General features: G+C 41.3%; 1 protein-coding gene across 8 annotated transcripts in view; it reads right to left on the bottom strand.

Annotated features, from left to right (window-relative positions):
• LOC142587692 (uncharacterized) overlaps positions 1–23,749 on the bottom strand; it is an 868,078-nt gene that overhangs the window by 639,682 nt on the left and 204,647 nt on the right. For 7 of the 8 annotated variants that reach the window (XM_075698874.1, XM_075698889.1, XM_075698923.1 and 4 more), the window contains 5 exons: positions 20,415–20,485; positions 15,489–15,678; positions 14,435–14,587; positions 7,647–7,736; positions 3,540–3,664 (listed from right to left, as the gene is read on the bottom strand). In XM_075698874.1, the coding sequence (XP_075554989.1) occupies positions 3,540–3,664; positions 7,647–7,736; positions 14,435–14,587; positions 15,489–15,678; positions 20,415–20,485 (629 nt within the window). The remainder of the gene's footprint in view (positions 1–3,539; positions 3,665–7,646; positions 7,737–14,434; positions 14,588–15,488; positions 15,679–20,414; positions 20,486–23,749) is intronic. The other variant, XM_075698898.1, reaches the window with a different exon arrangement.

The following is a 23,749-nucleotide window of genomic DNA, read 5'->3' as shown; positions in this document are numbered from 1 at the left end:
TGTTGTCTTTAACACATAATGCTACAAACTAGCTAAACTAGAAATGAGCGAGTTGTAGCACAGACAGTGAACAAGGATACGAGAAGGCACAAAAGAATGCACATGCATAGCACTTCATTGCAGGAAGCCAACAAAGACACCAAGGACAACACAGGAGAAATTACTTGTACTTACTAAGTGAACTAAACAAACGATAAATTATTGAAGATGAAAGTGGATGAAAAACAAACAACTTGCTGCAGGTGGGGAATGATCCCACGTCTTTGCATTACGCGTGCGATGCTCGACCAATTTAGCTACCTTGGCACCGTTCTCCCATCCACTTTCTAGGGTATTTATGAGTTACTACCAGAACTAACCCCGGGCATGTTAGCGAGTGCCACCACTCACAAACCTTGGTGGCAGATGTGGAACATCCTTTCTGCCGCAGGCATCACGAGTACATGATCTTTTTTGGGTGAAGGCAACTGGTCAATAAACCCACACATGCTACCTGAAGTCATCAATGTTGCCGGATTTGAAACCCTCGTTATGTAACGAGTGAGTACAAGCAATTTTCCCTGTGTTGCCCTTGGTGTCTTTGTTGGCTTCTTATAATGTGATTAATAATTATCGGGCCCCTTGGTTAACCCCCTTTCTTCTCGTTCCTTGCAGGAAGTTATTCTGTTATTCTTTTGTGCCTTCTCGTGTACTTGTTCACTGCCTGGACTACAACTGGCTCGCTTCAAGACGAACAACTTACAAGCCGACACCACCACTCCCATGAGCTAAACGAGCGACTCTTCTAACGCAAAATTTTCACATAAGAAAGAGGACATGGCTCAATGGCAAACAAAATACACCACACGTAACATAGCAGCAACACAGACTGGACAAAGGGGTGAGGATTCACACAAGAAATCGGAAAAAGCTTTCTTGGCAAGACCTGATAAGGCTTGTGATAATGTGACAATAGCATGTCATTCAAGTGTTTGTATGTAATAGCAAATAAAACAAGTTTCACCATACAAAGTCTAGACTGGCTACAACATTTCCAAATAAGATTTGTTGGTCAAATATCAAAAGATAGCCCATCCCTTATTTTCATCTAGGTACACTTCTGTCTTTTGCTTGGGCTATTTCTTGGGATTTTGCTGTAATACAGTAGAATCTCGGTAAATACAAATTATTTAAACATAATTGCCAGTTAATGAAACAACAGGCATTCAATTGGTTAATTTTGTATTTGAGCAATGTTAAAAACCTTTGATTAGTCAGAACCAAAATATTTAGAACTCCCTATAAATGTAGCTACATAATCAACCTCTAAAGGATCCTTAGAAAGAACCACAATCTGAATTTTTCTTTTTCGACACCTGTCTTCAGTGAAAAGGGTAATTCTTGCTGGATGCACGGCATGTTGCACACCCAGTTTTTTCTTTGCATGTTAAACAGTGACACAGTCACTAACAACTTCTTTGGCTGCTGTTATGAACTTTTGTTACTTTGATTCATGCAGCATCAAACAGCACCAATTCCGTCCTCTATGTTTGCACTAAGGAAGGCAGCAATGAAGTGAGGGAAATACCAGAAAATGACTGTTGCAAAAAAAACCTGTAGTCAAGAGTTCAACGGAATACCATCTGGTCAGATAAAAGTATTGTTAGAAAATGAAGCAGGTCACAGACCAAGGCCAAATAAAATTTTATTTTGACCTTGGTCAGTGGCCTGCTTCATTTTCTAAAAAAAAACAAAAAAACTGTATTATTCAGCTATCAGAGCAAGGCCTATCTCTGCTCAAGTTGACAGAAGATGCAGGTTTGGCACATACATTGACCATACTTTGGTCTACCTTTATCAACAGCACATCAATGGTCGAAGTACAGGCTGATCAGGTTGCATGCAAGAATATGTGTATGCAGCAACACATCTGCCAACCTTTTTTTTTCTAGTTATTTTTTTCATTTATTTCCACTTCGAGAATAATTAACTTCTGGCAAATCCATTATTTTGGACTTCTGTTTATTTTGACTCGAAGGCAGTCCTTGCTGAGTCCTGATTATTGTTTAGTGACTGTACTTGTTCCAGAATAATTTTTAGGTGCTAAGCACCTTCTTGTCTTCTGTTTTGTTTTTTCACTAATGTTTACATACCCTTTCTAATAATCAACATTTATGACACCAGTGTTAAGAGGGTGCATAACATATAGCGCAGCAGCCCTGTGCGTCTTTCTCAATAAATGGAACTCCTGTTTATTGAAACATATATCTCCGGTCCCTTGATGTTTCGTTTAAAGGGATCCTGAACCACCCCTCGGGCTTGGTGAAAAAACACAGTCCGCGGATAGCATATGCTGTCGTGAATCTCTGAGCTAAGTTTTGCATTCGTACGTAGCGCGTAGAGCTCGCAAGCGGAGCGCAAAGTCACCTTTCTCTCAAACGCTGCCTTTTCGACAGAAACCTGCTCATCACTCTATTGTGGGCGCTTTATTTCATAATAAACCAGATTCCCTTTTGCGGCTCCTATAGCCCAATGGCTGACGTGAATCAAAATTGGTGTTTGGATCAGTACGCTTCTTTCTACTGTTACCTTGTATATTTATTGACGACGTTCAATAAACAAGTTGAAGGTGGCAAAAATGTGCTTTCGAATTTCAATAATAATTACTTTCGGAAGAAGCCGACAACCATCTGCTCATGCTCGGCCAGAGTCGCCCATGTGGGAATTAAACTTTGGCCACCCTGCTTAATGGTGTCGTAGCTGGCGGGTCTCTCTAATTTCGACCAGCTTTGAACGTTGAACTAGCCTCGAACCACATGAAACTTAAAAAGGTCATACCACGCACACGCTTGCCAGTGCGCGCTCACTCCTGGGCATTGGTTATATGCCTTGGTAAAATTATTGATAGAGCTTCAAAATGTGCAAGTTGATTGTGGCTACTATCCGGTGGTAAAGATGGTGCAGGACAAAGTCGGTCCGCACCACGCAGCATGGTCAGAATGGAGCATATGAGCGCAAGCATGCACTCAAGCCCTGTCGTGCACAAAGCAGACACTGCACATATGCACTACAGTTGCATGTAGCTGCGGTCTGCTACGTAGCGTAGATACAGTGACCGCCGCAGAGTGCCGCAACGAGTCCACTGGCTAGGCGCACTGTGGCACACTGAGGAAAACTGCGTATGGCTTACATTTGGTGCATTGTAGGCGCCAAAATTGGAAGTAGTTGTGTCTATGTTACCATCCAAAATCAAATCTGAACTGCGCGCCATGGTGACATCTAGAAAGTGGGGTGCTGGGGGCACGTCCCGCTACGTTGTAGCCTTCGCAGTGCAAGGCATTGAAGAAGGAGCGGGAGCACCACGAAGGCCACATTTGATTGTCGATAACTACGCTTCTGCTGAGCACAATAAAGTACTGCAGCAATGTATTTCTGGAATAGCCTATTTTAACTTCAGCTGCACTTCTCCTCTTTGATAAAAAGTGCTTCTGAGCCCCTTTAAAGAGATTCTGCTGTATAGTGAAGTGCACAAGATTTACATTGGCCCTTTTGGCACCTACCAAAAGGCATCTTCAGGCTCCATGAAAAGAAGACACATTCCAACAAGGAAGTTCATGCCCTGACAATATCCAAGGCTGGGGTTGTGCAAGCAAATGGCTTGGAGAACTTCCTGCAGCTTACGTATCTAAAGAAGAAAAAAAAAATGGGAGAGAGAGAGAGAGAGAGAGAGAGAGAGCAGGTATTAGCACATGTAGAAGATGACTCATTTCATAAAAGAAACTGCAGTTAAAATTCAAAAATTGTTACTCATTCAAAGTGCATAAACTGTACATTTGTTTTTCTGATGCTATGAGACAGCTTTTAATATGGACAAAACCACTAAATACCATCAGTAAGAATGTGCTTCATTTGAATATACTCGGTGAAAACCTAAGAATTCAGCTCAAGCTCCACCCACAAAGCCACAGGTCACGTCCTTCGTGCTTATGCATGCCAAGACATTGTTCCAGAGGAATAGCAATAGTATTGAAAAAAAATGAGTGAATGTAATTGACTGGCTTGTCTATAGACAAATTGTCTTTGAGATGAACAGCAGTGTATATTCCACTGCATTCATACCTTGTCAAAAAGTATAGATTCGCTATTCAAAGGATTGTTACATATTTATCATCACCATCATTACCAGCCTATTTTTATGTTCACTGAAGGGTGAAAGCTGCTCCCAATGATCTCGAATTACCCCTGCCTTGCGCTAGGTTTCAACTTGCCACTGCAAATTTCCCGATTTCATCGCCCCACTGAATTTTCTGCCATCCTCGACTGCGCTTGCTTTCCCTTGGCACCCATTACCCGCCATGGTTGCTCAGTGTCTATGGTGTTAGGCTGCTGAACAGGAGGTCGCGGGATCGAATCCCAGCCACGGCAGCTGCACTTCGATGGGGGTGAAATGCGAAAACACCCGTGTACTTAGATTTAGGTGCACGTTAAAGAACCCCAGGCGGTCGAAATTTCTGGAGCCCTCCACTACAGCATGCCTCATAATCAGAAAGTGGTTTTGGCATGTAAAACCCCATAATTAAAAATTTTTTTTGCCACCTATTGTGTAACTCTAATGGTCCACCGGTCATGAGCCTTACGTATTACATGGCCTGCCCAGCTCCATTCTTTTTTTCTCTTAATGTCAATTAGAATATCTCCTACCTCCGTATGCTCTCTGATCCACACTGCTCTCTTACTGTCTCTTAACGTTACACCTAACATTTTTCGTTCCATCATTATTTGCAGTCCTTAACTTGTTCTCGAGCGTCTTTGTTAACCTTCAGATTTCTGCCCCATATTTTAGCACAGGTAAAAAGCAGTGATTGTGCACTTTTCTTTTCAAAGACAGTGGTAAGCTCCCACTCAGAATTTGGTATTGTCTGCCATATGCACTCCTCCGTACGCCCCAACGCTACATAATATATAAGTACAAATAAAGCAGGAGAAAATAAGAAACTACCTGAAGTGCTAAAACAGGAATTGAGACATTGCGTTCAAATGTAAAAAAATATATCTGTAACTTTAAGGATGCGCACAGAGCAACTGTGCCACTGTGCACACAGCGAAAAATGGAAGCCTGACAGGTGACAGGCGCTGCAGCCAGAGGGCCCACCATTGAGGTCAGGCACATGCATGCGAAGCCATCAAGTTTCAACTTTTCGGTGAGGGCCATTTCTTTAGGATCAACACAATGAAAGCTTTGGCCCATAGAAATCTATGGATGTAGGCCTTATCAGAGTCCTTCCAAGAATGACTCGGGCCTTATTAAGAAAAGGGTCAGACAAGGAGACACAATCTATCCAATGCTATTCACTGCATGCTTAGAAGTATTCAAGCTACTAGACTGGGAAGGGTGTGGAGTCAGGATTAACGGTGAATATCTCAACAACCTTCAGTTTGCAGATGACATTGTCCTGTTCAGCAACACTGGGGATGAATTGCAAAAAAATATCGAGGACCTGAACCGAGAAAGTGTAAGAGTAGGGTTGAGGATTAACATACAGAAGACCAAGATAATGTTGAACAGCCTGGCAAGGGAACAAATACTCAAGATCGCCAGTCAGCCTCTAGAGTCTGTGCAGAAGTACATTTATCTATGTCAACCACTCACAGGGTACCCTGATCATGAGAAAGAAGTTTACAGAATAAAGATAGGCTGGAGCGCATACGGCAGGCATTACCAAATCCTGACTGGAAGCTTACCACTGTCGCTGAAAGGAAAAGTGTACAATCACTGCTATCTACCAGGGCATAAACTTGAAGGTTAACAAAGAAGCTCGACAACAAGTTAAGGACTGCATAAAAAGCAATGGAACGAAAATTATTAGGCATAACATTAAGAGACAGGAAGAGAGCGGTGTGGATCAGTGAGCAAATGGCAATAGCCGATATTCTAGTCGACATTAGGAGAAAAAAAATGGAGCTGGGCAGGCTATGTAATGCACAGGGTAGGTACGAGTTACACAGTGGGTGCCAAAGAAAGGGGAGCACAGTTGAGGATGACAGAAAATCAGGTGGGATGATGAAATCAGGAAATTTGCAGGCGCAAGTTGGAATCGGCTAGCGCGAAACAGGGGTAATTGGCGATAGCTGAGAGAGGCCTTCATCCTGCAGTGGACATAAATATAGGGTGATGATGACGACTTCACTTTAAACATAGCATTAAGTGTCCTTCAGTGCTTGGTGTCGGGCCCTGCACTATTTTTATGCTATGTTAATGACACTTAATATATGGTTTCGCCCAATGTAACAGTTCAATTTTTTTGCAAATGACTGTTAGATGTATTAAAAATAGCATGTTATGGTGGCTGCACTAAATTTGGCACTACATACAGCAAGCGAATGGTGCAATAAGTGCAAAATTAATATTAACTAAAGCAAAACTTTCTATGTTAATCTAACAAGATAAACTAAGAATTGTTTATAATTAAATAATTTTTCAAGATAACCTGTGGCATGTAGTAAAATTCTACTACTTGAGCTAGATTACTCTCAGAGGCGGATGTTATTTGCATGAGAAATAAAATTGACATTTGACTCATTAGCAAAGTTTTGCCAATCACCTTTTAAGATAATTACGGCACATGCACCTTATGAATCGCATAGCCAGCAACTTCAGAAGTCATATCCACTTGGAACAAGTTCCGAGGATGACACCAGTTTCAAAATATGCATTTCCAAAGTTTGTGATGGAGTGCACTGGTATTCCAATAATTTTTTAGCCTTAATGCACAAAAAGGTGTTTTGTTAAAAAAGTAAGGGGAAGAACAGCACATTTTTACTGTAACAGCGCTTTTGACAGAGCTTATCTCAAAACTGATGATAGTTTAAAACTTGTTTCAAGTGTATGTACCTTGTGAAATCACTGGCTTCAATTTATACACTGCAATATGAGCACTAAATTTGTTAAAAAGTTGATTAATAAAATCTTGTTAATTAGTCTATTATGCATTCTGATTTCCAGTGTAAGTAATGTCCACTTTCAAGTAATCCAGCTCAACGAGTAGTTTATTGGTGCTATATGCCACAGGCGAGAATTAAAGGCATCCATATAGGCAAGCTTATACCCATGATGCCAAGAATAAATGCTTTTATTTACTCATTCTTCCAACAGACAATCAAAGACTGGCACTCATTGCCCTGCTGTGTAATCCAATTGGTCTCTTAACATCAATTTGATTATTCCATATTTGCCTATCCATTTGTACTGGGCATCTTCTTTCTGTCGTGTCCATGTGACTGCGTCTGTTTTTGGCTATGGCTATACATGTTTTTCGAACATGCAATTGAATTGTGCGAGTTCTCATTCTTGCTTTTATTTTTTTCAGCATGCCACAGAAGTTTTTACTTGCTTTTCATATACCGTAGCAGCTTACGCATGACAGTTCGTTTATGTAGTACATGGTGTGATGGTAACTGTTCAATAAAGTAAGTGTGTTCATGATCAGTAACCACATTCCACAGTTCCTCTTTTTTTTTGGTAAGGTATACCTAGGTGCACATGCTTACATTGTATTCTTTGACTTTTTTGTAGTCAACCCACTCTGCAATGGCATGACAAGAGCTAACAGCACTAATAAATAAAAAAATAAACATAAATAAATAAAGGGCTACAGAATGTGACCTACCCCATCAGCATCTGGGCTGCTGAATCGAACGTTATTTGGCAATGTTCGTAAAAGGTCAAGGGATATCTGCCGCTTGTTCTGAGACACCACCTAAAAGCAAGCATATAGCCATCGTAAAAGCATTAAGTAATCAATACATATGCATATCAGAAGAAAACACTTTGAATAGTGAAGCACATTTGTTAGGATCACTGCTGTTTATTTACGTTACGGATTACCTTTAGGGCCTTGGCTGTAAAGTATACAAGCTACAAACAGCAGTGTTCTGAACATCTGTACCTGCTACAATACATACATAGGATTGTGCCTCTGGTTAGATCATGGCTATATGATTCTGACTGGCCACAAATTATGTGTTGCTGAAAAAAACTTTGTGCCACTCTCCTGCACTCTTTTTAATAATCTCATAAAGTTTTCCCCAAAACACACAGTATAAATGAAGAGCCCATCCTGTTGACAGATCATTAGTATTAGCATAACACAGCATTACCTAAAACAAGCTAGTGCCACTGTTACCTATGCAAAGCAGGTCCTTTAGGATAACTGCTGGTGACTTACACTAATGATAATCTTTAGGGCCTTGGCTGTAGAGCACGCCAGTGATAGCATCGTTTATTGAGACATTTGTGATGTCTCTGTACTGACACCACTAGTGGACACTCGTGCTGGATGCGGACAGCAACCAGAGCTCTGCATATGCCGGGGCCACTTAGACTCTAGCCAAATAAACATGGCTGCAGTCGCCTGCAACAGTGACCTCCACATGAGCGGCGACCCGGACATGTCGGCAGTATCTGATGCATCATCTTCATGTTCACTGCTGATGCTTCCAATACTAATGGGTTTAGTGTGGACTAACTGCCAACACACTTTTTTCCCATGTAAGCAAGATCTAGAGCAGTCAACGTAATTTTTAAATAGCATGCCTCTGAAGTTTAGTTCTCTGTCTCAAGTCTCTGCTTTCATCCCAGCAAGCATACTAGAGAGGAAAAAAGTACCTCTTTGTCTCGAGTCAAGCGGCTATATATTCTGGTTCTGTTGAGAAACCGATCTGAAACTGTAGCAACGATGGCACACGGTGCCTCGCAAAACAAGGAATAATGCATAGCTAAGAAATGTTAATATGGTGTAAAATTTCACCTTAATGACACACCAAATAACCTACTTGTCCAATCATTTGTCCCATATGTTTCTCCCTTACTTTATATTCTTACGATACTAGTTCTATACTTCTGCTGCTTTCCAGCAGCAATGAAATGACCCACCCCAACTACCGTCAATGCAATTTTCTTGAAGTGTTTAAGCATGAAGCAAAAATTTCCATTAGATATGAAAATTTGAAAGGCATACACAAAATATTTTGTTCAGATGTGCACCTTTAATAATATCCCACCAAATATAGTTATAAGGACGTTGCCTTGCATAGCCTTCACCACAAAAGAATAACCTGCAAAATGTTTACAGGCCCAGAAAATATTGTGCCACTATTAAAAAACAGTACAAACCACATCAGTGCACCGGTATCAATAAGTGCTCATAGTGAGATCCGAAACTTGAGATGGCTCAATGTTCATCTGTGTGGCTTAACCATGTCATCAAGCTTTCTTGATTGGCTTCATACTTTCATTCTGCTGGCAGTAAAATATTTTCTATGATAAGAATACAGCATAAAGTGCCAGGCAGATACCCTAAAATTCTAGTAACACATGTTAATCCACATTGCACACTATCAGGCCTTCATCCAATCCACAGTGAGACAAGCCTGATGCCTATACATATTCAGCAATATGGCCAATTTCTGCTATTATTCTGAAGACAGAGTACATGATATTTTCGAAATAGATATGTGACTCTCAACCATTACTACACAGTATCTTAACCTGTTTACGCATAATTGAAAATGGAGTTTATGGCTTCAGAAATAGAGAATTGGCCTTCAAAATTTGTTTTTTCTTCACAATCTTCATCTTTCAGAAACAGAAGTAAAGTGCCACTCAAATACCCCCATTTGAGTTTTCCCACTTATCCATTTTTAACTAACATGTTACTGGCATGATATTGAGAAGTTTCTAGTTCTTGTTACTTTGAAAAGAAAGCTTTTTCTCAGGGTGAATTCTATTCTTCTTACTCAAATATGGTGAAATTCAGAAATGTTTTATTATTTAACTGCACTAAGCTAAATTACAAAAAATATCCATTACATTTAGATGAAAAATATTAATTCTAATGAGTGACAGTCACAAAGTCTCAAAACATTTTTTTTTAATTTCACTACAATCACAAAATTTAAAGAAATACATCTGAGCACCAAGTTAACAGCTGCAGTAACCTTGCCACAAGAAGAAGCACCACAGTTTCTTAAGCTAGCCGTACATGATGGAGCCCTTAAATCCAACAAGTTCGATGTATTGTAGGTATGTTTCACATTACTCTGGTGATTTGTGCATTACCTTTTGCGAAACTTACTTATTAACTTATTGAGCGCATGAAAACAGCAATAAAATACAGATGCTTTTTCCACTTTAAACTCTAGGTGCCATTTCACAGAATACCTGCAATGGTGGTGTAGTGGCTTTGATGTTGCGCTGCTACGTCCTAGGTTGTGGACTCAAATCCTGGCCTCAGCGGCTGCATTTCGAAGGGCGCGAAACACAAGAGCACCCATATACCATGCATTGGGTGCACGTCAAAGAACTCTAGGCGGTCAAAATTAACCTGGAGCGCCCCACTACGGCGTGCCTCATAATCATATCGTGGTTTTGCACGTAAAACCCCAGAATTTAATTTAACCATTTTACAGAAAGGCGATTTCTGTTTCTGTGGCAGAGTTTGAAAGCTTTAATCTTGTCCTTTAAATTTTATTTAAATATGCAAATTCTGGGAGCCTAGACAGAATTCCACGAGAGTCACTAACAAAAACTAAACCTTTTTTTTTTATATAACTTTCACTCAGATTGAGTCAGTAGTTGCTCAATGAGAGCATTTGTGGATTTCCTAAATGCTTTTGCTGGACATAAACTGAACCAATGAAAATAAATGTGAATGGGGAGAGCCTTCTTCCTTAAAGAGACACTAAAAGCAAACATTAAGTCAACATGGACTATTACAATGCCATTCCAGAAACCTTGCAATGCTTGTATCATGCCAAGAAAAGCTTAGGTAAAGAATCACATCGGAAGGGTCTGCATACCTCTAGCACAACTGAAATTGCCGGGAAGTCATAACAGATGGTTGTGATGTTGCATATGCCATATCACTGCCCTTTACTGCTGCTAGTGAGTAAAACGGTGCCTGACAGCTGGTGCTGTCAGGCACCTTTTCTTGGCTACAGTTTCTTGTGCAAAACGCAAACATGCTGGAAGAAAACAAGCCAAGATAGAGCTCACAGTGCGAAAGAGGAAGGGAAAGCGTGTGCCAAATTATAAACACATCTCTGACGTGCATTGTGATGAGCCTTGTTCTATGCTACTTGCAGTTTGCACGTGTTGCACGAGCCAGCAAAACCAGCATAGCACTACGTGATAATGAAACTACTGAAACGCGAAAGCAAATGTGGTGAAGAGTTGAGTGAAAACGAAAGCTTTCGACTGCCCACATCCTTGTCAAGAGTAACTTCAATTTTTTTTTAACAATCAAATATAAGTAGACAACTAGCATTTTCTTCCATCTTATAATGCAATGCAATAATCTTTTAATTAGGAGTGGTTGAGTACTAGTGGCACAATTATAATGAGTAGTTGCGACATCAAGAGGCTAGTACTTGAATGTCTCGGTGGAGTCTCAAATCGTGTCCTGCATTTACCTCAATTTCTCGATTACTAAAACTCTGTTCTTGATAATATTGATGCCTTAGATGTTGTGAAGCATTAATCCATCACTTTAGCTTGACTTATTGGCTTTAGTGTCCCTTTAATGCATTGCTCAGTAATTATGGCATTTCTAGTCCTGTTTCTACCATACCATTATGAGAATATCTACAGCCTGTGTTGTACATAGATGCTAATGGTTCAAATACACTTTCCAATTTATCAAAAGCATGAAAGAGTATTTCACAAGTTTCTGGCCAATGACACTGTCAGTAATTTAGCCCTGTAAAAATTTTCTTGCCACACATTCCCTTTTTTTTTTATAGCTGCACTGTTCATGAATTGTACTATGAATGTTTTCTAGTTGGCCTAGCCACATTTTTGTAGATGTTGACAAGGGGAGCCCTGAGATTACACCTACAACATCAACACAGAGGAAGGATGGTCTACTTTCAAAGGGCCTACACGCAAGTACACACTTAGAGTAATTTCTCCTAGTTCAATATGGCTTAGGACAATCTTTCTAAAAGAACAATAATAAATAAATAAATAAAAGTAAGCAATGAACACTGAATAGACAATCTGTCTTACTGTCGGCACGTCTTAACACTGCACATCATCATCATCATCACCATCATCATCAGCCTATTTTATGTCCACTGCAGGATGAACACTGTGCACCTTTGCTATAAAGCAAATGCTAGGAAGAACAGAAGAAAATACAGCCTGGCCCAGTTCCATCATGGTAGTCTCATACAATTAATGAAGATAGCTATTTGTTTCAGGAATCCATGGAGCTGCTGCTTGTGCTGCAGGCAAACTATGGCACAGACTATAGCACCCTCCAGGCAAATACAAACTTACAATAGGAATATAAAAAGACAAAAGAATAACCTTTAGAAGAGCTTTAACTATAATGAGAAGCACAAAAAGTTTCTGACCAACTACCTCATCTGTGTGCAATATAGGAAATATTGTGTTATAAACTTTTCACCATTATTGCTCCCTATATAGTGCTGTATTGGGTTCGGGTCTTGCTCAAGGTATTTAGCACATTGGGTGTAGCTATAGTTTGCAATGAATTTCAGTTTAACAACGTGACATCAGCAAATCATTATTCTGGAAGCACCTCTTGGAAGCACAAAAACAAAGAAAATGAACACACAAAATGCAGCTGATAGAACAAGCACTAACTCTTTGTCACCAACATTCTGTGAAATAAGTTTTTGCCTGCAACAACACAACAGTCTCAAGCTTATTAGCATTTGCAGCAAAAGAAACAATAGTCTCAGGAAAAAGTAACAGCTGTGCACCTAGGGAAGTAAAATTATGCAAGCTTTGGCAGATAATTTGCCCAGTTAAATATATAGCACTTATTTTGCCATGTTTAGGCATGTTCAGGCATAGCTACCTAGTCATGCCTCTTTCCTTAATAAGAGGCACTGCCTAGTTCAGATGACACATTACAAATTCACATAAAAAAAAGAGAAAGGAAGCATTATGGGAACACACTGTAGCGGTGTCAATGCAGCTGCTTTTAATGAACTGACTGACTAATTTGACCAGACTAGACTGACTGACCAATAAATGACTGACTGATTTGGTTTAGAATAGCAGTTTGGGTGATTTAGGGTGCCTTGTGCAGCACTCACGCCATGATTGGGTTTAACATCCCAAATCAATACAGGAGCCACGAGAGGTGCTGCAGTGGAGGGCTATGGATTATTTCGACCATCCTAAGTTCTTTAACATGCACCCAGAGCTCAGTACACAAGAGTTTTTGCTCTTGATCCCACTGGAATACAGCCGCTGCAGCCAGAAATCACACTCATGACCTCATGCTCAGTAGCATAGCAGCTGCCTTTTCAGTCTATTATATGGGACTTCAGACAATGATGCATAGTTAAGATGGCAACAAAGTTAACAAGAATATTTTATTTTTGACAATAGCAGTATATGCTAACATCACAGCAGTTTCCTATGGCCCCTTCCTACAAAAACGACGAAGGCGGCACACCAGCTGCTATCTTCTCACAAATCCTGCAGCTGTTTTGTACCTCCTAAGCACACAGAACAGCAAGGATGGCACAAGTGAACCAAGCTTGAGGCAGCGTTTCTCCTTGCCATTAAGATCTCAATAGACCACCATCTTGAGACATCTTCCACAGAATTTAGTATTCAACTTGATGCAAGTTCAAACCTCATCCTATAATTTCAACTTTGAATGATACTATGGCTATATTAGAAATCTCATGCTCAATATGCCTGTTCTTGTTCAATTGCTGATGGTAGGCAGCAGGACTCGAGGCAGCAGTCCTAGGAAGGGATACTAACTGTGAATTACCAGTGTTCATGGCTCCCCTACATTGCAGGGGAGCATGCAGTTACATTGACCAGGGCACAAAATGTCTTTTCTCCAATCCCTTACAAAGCACTATTTTTTATTAGTCAAACTACTATTTCATATCTTACCAAGGCTTTATTAATGGAAGTCAAATGCACAAGATCAATCCACATGAAACAGATTTCACTAGTTTTTAAATGGAAAGTAACAGCATCACTGTGTTGTCTCATTCTATTTGGGGCTCACTTAAAGGGTTTCACATAAAGGGTTTAAGATTGGGGTTCACTTAAAGGAGACCTGGGCAACCATAGCGTTTGTGTCTTGGCTATGTACGTTTGGTGCTATGAAACCCGGGACTGCTAATGTGGCTGGAACTGTGGCCAAAACTGCTAGGCCATGAATTGATGCGGCTCAACACATCGTCTGGAGGTTTGTGAGATGGAGGCTTCCTCCAGACTACGCCTGCAACCACATCAACTGAAGGATTCCCTTTAATTTATTGCATTATTTATGCATGACCTTTGTGATGTGCCAGGCATAAGCACTAGGCTTATTCAAGACAAAGGAAAACAGCCTCCATAACCTACCCTTTAGCACTTCCAGTTAATTTGTTGGCTACTCTAATATTGCCTACTGACCTCAGACTCAGATGCTTGACAACATAAGTTGCTGTAGTAGTTCTTGCCCTTATCTTCCATGATGTCAGCCACTCGACAGGTATATAGCGCCTTCCAGACTTGGCTCCGGAATGCAGCAGGAACACCTTGCCGTACCAAGCTCTTCAGTTCTTTCTGCATGCCAGAGCCAGCCACAGAGCAATCTAACATTACTGCACAAAGAAAGCAACATGCATAGGAAATGCGTCTGTGCAACTACACATGAGGACCTAAGTTATTGATTCCACAGAGATAAACTTTTTATCTGCTTTGATCACATATATGACTTGCTGCATTTTAGTTAGCACTACAGGGTCACAGTCTATCATGCACTTACACTCCATGTACATATAAGTACAGCCATTCTTGTGTGCTAGCACATGCCTACATTCCTGCTTGTCTGTTTGTTTGACAGTGGTGTGCCCAAAGTGAAGTTAGCCCTAAGTTAAACTTGGGCTTGTCTCATGACTTCGGGTTTACCTTCCTGCGTTCTTGTGTAAGTGCACACTACATTTTCAAACAAAGCTACGAATCCGTAGAAAATGCCCACCTAACCATTTTGATCATCATCATTACACACTTGCAAGATGTAGCTCCTGTGGCAACAAATCTCCTTTGCAATTTTAGGGTCAGCAATTTATGGTGAGAGAAACCGAAAAGAGTGCAAAGTCAAAGGACATGAGAAGGGTGACATGGCACAAATGCTGTCTTCTTTTCTTCCTCTGCCTTTGTCCTTGAGCTGGTTTACATTTCCACCATCATGACCCCAGTGTAAATATAGCCCATATTAACTTAGCAATTGAATTTTGTCGCTCCCGATTCACCATTTAAGCGGCTGTTGATAAAACAACTTAGCAATGAACAGTTAGCCACCAGATAAATATGAACACAGGGAATCAGTTATGTACATTTAGGGCAAGTGTATGTCACACTTTTATGAATAATCTAGGCACACTTCTGCACCATCTTGCATGCTATAACTGATACTACAACCAATTAATTTGTGTTTAGATGTGCAAGCAGACAAAACACTGACTGTGCTGATAAGGTTGTCACCACAAAGCAGAAGGTACTGGCGCCAGCGCCACAGGTGGTGGGCAGCTGAGGGCAGCCGCTCCTGGTAGTGAAGGTGTAGCTGGCGACAGATGTAGTGCAGCGCCAGGCTCTCCTCAGTGTAATGGTGCCGAAAGCCCAAGGCATCAGTGTGCTGTAGCACCTTGCTCTGGCTGCAATGTCAAGGCATCAGCTCTCAGTGTCACAGCAGGTATAAGGAAAGATAAAGTGACACCTATCATCTCTGAAGTGGCTGTCAGCGTATGTTAGGACACACAAATTCGTGCAACACTGCTTTGCAATAAGTTCATTTCATTCTAAAATATGGAAGTGTTAAGAACTAAGCACTAGGAAAGATTACCAGATACAAATCATTGAGAGCATTCATTGCACCTTTCGTGGTTTATTGTGAGCTTACTTTCTTAATAACATTCATACACAATACATAACAACAAATGCTAATTGAATGCGTTGTTGGGCAAGTTGGTTCATTGTAATTGGAAACGTTGGTTGCGCTTTTTAGACAATCACAAGGAAGGGAGACAGGACAGGCGCAGGGAGACAGGATTGCGCCTGTCCTGTATCCCTACCTTGTGATTGTCTAAAAAGCGCAACCAACGTTTACAATTAAAATGCTAACTGTACATTATGCCACTCAAGGCAGAATTTTTCACCTGTTCCCACTAACCTAAAACTTTTGCAGCTGGAACTTTAGTTCAACAAAAACTAAAACATGCATCATCAATGTGGGACACTAACATTAATTTCCTCTCTCATACATTGACATAATCGAATATCACCCTGTGCATTTTGCCTTTTCAAACTACTGCTCCTACTATGCTAGCATCACACACATTAAATCGAATATAATCCCAATAGATATTTTATTACATCATCAAGTCTCTCGCCTCTTCCTATTTCATCAGATCTGCCATTAACTTCCAGTCATCAGTGCCTCTAATGTCTTCCTGACATCATACATTTCATCATGTAACAACCACCAGTACAAAGTACCACCTAAAACTTACAATGTGTACTAAGGACAGGACAGAAGTGAAAGGGGCAAGTACAGCAAACATGATACATAATTCCAATTGATACTTATTGAAAGCTTAATGGGATGTATAGTGAGGAAAAAATCTGCAAGTTATGCAGATCTCATGCACTGTGGGAATCGGTGGATGTAAAGATTCTCAGGCACATAGTAGGCACGTAGTAGTGCACTACAGCTTCACTCACGCTTTCAACACACTTTCAGTGCAGGTAGAATCTCTGAGATTGACTCTGTTTGCTCGGTGAGAAATCCAACCACACCAAACACCGGGTAGGTACAAAAACAAAACTTCAATTAAAAGAAGTCGCAGTTTCGCCCGAAATGCGAAGCATCGATTGTGGTAGCAAACAAGTAGACAGCTATACAAAATAAGGATAGTAGTTTTGTTGGCCGTGTGAACATGGAAACATTCGCTTACTAACTGAATTAACAAGCATGGTGTCAGTGCGCACAGGCACACACAAACACATCACACTCGATGACCTTGGACACATGCTGTCAAAACGCTGGCTCGTGAGCAAGTGCAGCAGCAGCAGCGAGTGGAGTGACCTTCGTGCTCTCTATCACTTCAACACAATCTGAGCGGTGAGAACAGAGCACGCACAAAGGTATGAACCATCTGCAGATCGCTTTTAAGATACTACACGCGTGACCATCACTGCGGCCGTAGCTTGAACCGTACAGAGCTGCGGTCGTCAGTTCCCCTTGTGCCACCGTCGTGAAATACGCAGCTGATGCCGGAGCACAATGCTGCCCCTCCCCCTCCCTCCCTCTCGTCCCCCCGCGGCCTTTCGTGGGACAGAAGACTGCGCGTCTGCTCTCCATTTTCCTCCCTTGCGTGTGCCAGATTAAGCCACGATCGTCGGGTCCCCTCGCGTGCTTTCCCTAGCACATACAGCATACGGCGCACGGCGATGGTGTTATTGCCCTTGGACTGTATACATAATATCACAATGGCAGCGATGCCGATGAGTCCATATAATTTCTATTGCAACAAAACAGAAATATGCCAATGAAAACCTAGAACCTTGTCATCATGCGGTCAAGGCCCCCCCCCCCCCCCCCCATGTGTAAGGTACAATATTTCTTAATGTGATAAGGACAGTGTGTTGATGCAGCCTTCTCCTTCAGAATGAATTTCTGCTGCATCGATAATTTCTTGTGTACAGCTGTCCTCATTCACAGCTTGTAATAGTGCAATTTTCAAAGTATAGTGAACACCCACAGCATCTACAGCAAAGTGACAGGTTACTAAAACCACTCCTGCCAGCTAGATTATCATGCTCTCTTAGCCGGTTGTTGAGTCATCTCCCACTCTGACCTATGTGACTTCTACTGCATGAGAGTAGGATTTGGTAACTTATGCAGTCTGTGCACTGAATGTAATGTTTGCAGTGATGGGTGGTGCAGCCCCTTTCTTGGACAGGACACTTTTTCTGCACAGTCGTGACACCTTCATACATGCAGACATGCCAACCATAATGTTTGCTTGCTGAAAAATCTTCAATCTATGAGATTTGCCATGAATATAAGAAATGACTGCTACTTTTTGCAGCAGCTTTCTGGGTTCTTAAGAACCAAACAGTGCAAAAGACATGGGGACGCAGAAAAGAATAAGACAGCAGAAGCACTACTTCTTTTCTATGTCCCCATGTCTGTTTCGCTGTTTTATTCTTCAACATGAGTTCATACCAACATGCCCAGCTTTCCGTCTTTTGGGTTCTTCCTTCCTCGGCACGTAGCTTTTCTGGGAAGGAAAGCTAAGTGCCGATCTATGCACCCATTTTCATGGGTGCACAGATCTCTGGATGCATTCAACTTGCTATGAAAGCTAGAGGTCATGCTGTGCTCACAGAAACTTTTGATGCTATTAGGTAAGCACACTGCAACAATGCTTCATTTGACTAATGTTTAATGAGCAGTGATATGGCAACAGTGACGTGTTTCTTGTGGGTTCAAGCAGCCAGCAAACATGCTTCACAGAGCCCATTTGCATTTGCCCACCTTTATGGGTTTGTTACAAATCCACACCCTGTTAGGACTGCCAAATGGGCACACCAACCTGTATTCATGCTACTTTTTTTCTCCAAATTAGTGTCAACTGGAACTGCCTTTTTGCCTTCATCTGTTCAGAAACAAAAATCTCCAACACTGCTATCCATGCTTACCTTATGTAAACCTAGTGTGCTGCTTATATTGTGCTCCTGTTTTTTCCACTCGTCTTTGAAATGATTTGGCCCTGATAGCAAACAAATACCTAATAGAGAATATCTTAATTAAGAGCTCTTGTGCACTACAGTCTGAGATGTTCCCACAAAAGCTTCAATCTTCACACACAGTGCGTAGCATTACGGTCAATCTAATTTATGAATAGCAACACACGTTATAGTAAAGAAATATTCAGAGTTTCATGAATTTGTTGAGTTGGTACTACCCATATGTGGAAACTAGAAACGTTTTGCAGTAAACAGAGGTCAAAAGTGGCAGCTCATTTAAGAATTACCATTATAACAGGCTGGAAGGGACCAGCAAAATAAACAAATGCAAGGTAGAAGTGGGCAGGACTACTAGCTAGACTATAGAACAAAGACTAGTCCAGCCTTTGTCTTGTCCACTTCCATCTTGTGTTTCGTTTACACTTGCTGGTCCTTCCTATAATGTGATAATGATAAAAATGTGCTATTTAAAGCGAAGCTTTCTTTTCGAACCCTCCCAGATTTTCCTGACCAAGGCTGCTGGCTGGCTGGGTGCTGCTGCTGTCTTGCCGAATAGCTCACAACTTGGATTACTAAGTAGTCCATGACCGAATGGGTGGAGCATTGAGTTGCTTCACTGAGGGAATCAAGTTTGAAACCAACAATCAGACCAACTTGGGTCGTTCGGTAGGTAAAAAAAAAAAACGTAATTACATGCCCGATGCAGGGATAAAACCTCGGTCCCCCAGCACAACAGTTTGAAGCTCTAAACATTAGGCCAAAATCACACGTAATAGTACCATGCCAACTAGCTTTTTGAGATGATGACCACGTGTTGATGATGATGATCTCTATACTATGGCACATACCCGCAGTGGAGGATGTCTAAGAAGCGTACAGTGCATATCATGCCAACTAGCTCTTTGAGATGATTGCCGCTTGTTCATGATTATGATGATTTCCATACTAGGCCACATGCTCACAAGGGCTGGACTGGCCGAGAAGTAGGCAGCACAATTAAAATAAGTAAGAAAAAATTACGAAACACTATACACTATATCAGTTGTCACACTGTGTAGCCCGTGTGCGCAAGAGCACATGCCCAAATGCCAGTTTATTTTACGCTAAAGACGCAGGAACGAAAAGGGAAAATTTATAGCATTTAATCGACCACTTTACCAAAGCATCACTTCACATAGATACCAAAATTTGCATAGGATCTACATAGTTTTTTTACTTTTTTTTTCAGACCAGTAGGACAAACTGTCAGGTTTCCGTGTTTACATTCAGACATACATCAGTTTGAGATGCTTGTGGGTTGTGACAGAAAAATCAGACAAGTAGGTTGTCAATAGAAAGCAGGTATGAATGATATGAAAGGCACTGGTATGACTGCAACAATCTGCTTTCTGTTGACAACCCCAAGAGTGTCAAACTGATGTATGTCTGAATCTAAAGCCAACAAGGAAACCTGACAGTTTGTTCTACTGGTATATATATAAAAAAAAGAAGCCCATATTGATTCCTTATCACATTATTGATCATTATTAGAGCCATATTATTTTTATCATATGGTTCATGAAGGGCTCTTCTTTTTTTTTTGCCACTTACTGCGTATTAGGAAAATACCAACGGTTAGGTTCTAATTAAACAAGCTCACCTGTCATATGTAGGAAGACCTGGGTTTGACATACGGGCTTCCCGCAATAGCTGGAGTACACGAGCTGCATGCTGACAAAGGTATTGCAATAGTATTATATACTGCTGCTGCAGAAGGAATGTTTTGAAAGCATGTGTAGTAAAAATGTGGAAGTGATTGTGTGTGCACTCAAAGGTTCAACTCACTCAAGGAAACTACGTATGACCACGATAATTTCAGTTGATCATAGTGGACTTATTACAAGCAAAACTTTTACAGATGAAACTGCTTACAATAAAGTTAAGGGCATGGAACAGTTTAATTGATATCCAGCCATTCAATAAGACTTCAACCTGTGTACAGTAAGCCTTTTTCATTATAGATGAGTTCATCTTAGCACAAAAGCAAAACAAAAGGAAGGATGCTTCCTGCAAACTTTAAATCTCACCAATGTATAGGAACAATAAATGAAGCACATAAACTCCTGCATCTGCACACAGGTTGAACGCTTATAAGCTCGAAAGGCTATTAGGTTCGATAGGTATTAGGTTAAATGTGCATGCAATTTCAAATGATTCAGGGTGAAGTTGTTCATGAAAGTAACTGCTATTGCACCAACAAAAAAAACCCTTTCATGGGCAAACCTTTTACAAACTACACTAAAGTGCAGATTGCTTTGTTCAGCATCCACTGATAAAGATGTGCCTGTTTTCTAATTTACAGGTCAAATTCAGTGCTGTCACAGTGGCATGAAAAGTTAATTAGGCCAAGCATGGCACTGGTGAAGGTCAAAGATTTTTGAATGGGACTTGCATAAAGGCGACAGCCCTGTTTTGCAGCCAGGCGACACTGCTTCCCAGCCACCATTGTTAGGGATAGACACGGGCAGGCTCTAGAAGCCGGTCGGCTGCTCTACAATGCACTTAAAGGTTTTATACCATTTCTCAGCTTTCCTTCAATAAAATTTGACATACTGACCTATACTGCCATGTGCAAGCCGGGTGCACGTGGACAGTTCCAGCCGTAAGGTACATGATGATAAGTGATCTACATTTAACACGGCATTCAATGCACTGACTTCACCTTTAAACTCGGCTGCTGCGTGGCCATGCCAAATGCTCACCCTTATTCCACACTAATTGTATCAGAAGCTTTGATTCACCTGTCACTCAGTATATTTAAAGTAATGTGTATAGCCCACACATAGCTAGTTATCTGTTTTTCATTCATGAGTGACAACACTGTAGTAAGAGTTTAGTCACATTTTTTGAGCCAAGAAAAAGCAACTGGGCAATGGTGGCTGTGACAAGCTGACCTGATCGTATGGCCGAATACTCATAGTGTCTGCGAGCCCACACTTTAGCAGTGCTAGATGACCGCATAGGAATGCTACATCAGTGCATAAGATATCGGCACGTTGCAGTGCTTGGTTTGCATCCCTCTTTTTCGTGTTGTTTGCTCTGATGGAATCTGCAATGACATAAGACTCAACAAAAAGTTGCAGCTCCTGTTGTCAAAGCTTCTCCCCATCAATGCTATTGCTTTGTAGTAGTCAACATTGCATTTGTGGTGCAGGCATGGGAACATGCCAAAATATTTCACCCATCCCATTGCGAGGAACCAACCTTGAATTCGCAGAGCCATGTTATGCAGCAAACACAGTATACCATGTGTATGCTAGAACACCACAACAAACTCAATGAGACCAGTAGTAGAACATGCGTGGCACACAAACCATTTCTATGCGCATCCTGTGCTCACATGCACATCTATCCTTTACAATGGTGGTGCAAACTCAAGGTTACCTTGTGTGCGCACAGGATTACTGGCATTATGCAAAAGGTCTATAGACTTCCTAGCTAGCTTGGTTTGTTCAAACCACCATGTTGGCACAAAATAATTCTGCATAGCTAAAACAGAGCAACAAGAGCATACGGCTGGTCTAATTGGTGCATATCTAATTAAAAATAGAATTCAGCCCAAAACAGTTCATGCAATACAGGTATTGCCATACATACTTATTTATCTTTCCTGGTGACCATCTTTCTCATGCCAACAAATGTTAAAAGTTATCGCCCAGCGCAAGACGCACCTTTCTGTATTGGAGGTTTCTCAAATTGTTATCGCTGGTATCTGTTGCCGCCAAGCCTTGTGTAATAAAATTTTGTGCATGACGAGAATGGTAGTGTACATTTTAGAACTTACACGAGTACCAACAATTAGGCTAGAAGGTTCAATGAATCATGTATAAATAGCTGATACGTCTGCCCTGCTTCAGATTTCCAACAATCGACGAGGGTGCTCGCCGCTATCATTGTGCTGAGTGCTATTTGCTTTTGCTGGGCACAGGTTTGCTCAATAAAGAGTTAGTTTTGTGACTTGAATTGTGCCCCTGCAGTTCTTCACTGCCATTACAACGTACCAATATACAAGGTGTTACAGCTGTGTTCTATGCTTACTATTTATTGACACTATAGCCTCATTGTGCAGCAGGTCATTGCGTTCTGTTTAATGTGCCATTTTAGTAGAGAGCTAAGGAGTTCATGCAATGCAGATATACAGGGCGTTAAAGATGTGTTCCATGTTTTACATTTTGTTGAATCTGCAGCCCCATTGTGCAGCAGGTCATTGTGTTTTGTTCAATGTGCCCCCTGAATAAGGAGCAAAAGAGTTCATGCAATGCAGCTATACAGGGTGTTGTATAGCTGTGTTCCATGTTCAGGTCATTGCGTGCAGAAAGTCATTTTTCCTTTGCTCACAGTCACAGACCTGGTCAGTTCTGCTTGCTGTCACTCAGTGTCAGTTGGGAGTTAAACAAGAATGATGAGGAATGCAAGCAGGCATGTCGGGCTGGTGTCAGTACATAGAGTTACTGCATGATATCTCAGTGTCCAGCTTGATTGATGGCAGCGATACATTTCACATTCATATAGTTTACAAGTTTGTTGTCTGGTATGGGGCATAATTCCCAGCCAGGTCTTCTATCAATGGGTTTATCAGTATAGAGTTCCCACGCACCTGTAACACAGTATATGGCACCTATGTTTGAAAAGAGAAAATACAAGCGGTTGCACGACTACAAAATAGAGGGAACCAGTGGGAGCCTCGCCTCTTCAGAAGGCGATTGTCCTCTTCCTCCCTAGGCCCCCGTGAAAAAGGGTATAAAAGGAGCAAAGGACCAGGCACTGGTAGTGGAGCCCACTGGTCATGACCTGAACTGTATTTTGGCGAATCCCTGACTGTTCACTCTCGTGCATGGATGAGAACTGCGTCTTGGTATGGCCCTGATTGTTCTCGCTCATGTTCGCTTGTGCCACCATAGCTGATGCCTGCGACAGTTGCCTGCTGCCGTCATA

Source organism: Dermacentor variabilis, chromosome 1 (assembly GCF_050947875.1).
Source record: "Dermacentor variabilis isolate Ectoservices chromosome 1, ASM5094787v1, whole genome shotgun sequence".
Lineage (NCBI taxonomy): Eukaryota > Metazoa > Arthropoda > Arachnida > Ixodida > Ixodidae > Dermacentor > Dermacentor variabilis.
The sequence above is the reverse complement of the archived record's forward strand: the minus strand, read 5'-3'. Positions and strand labels throughout refer to the sequence as shown.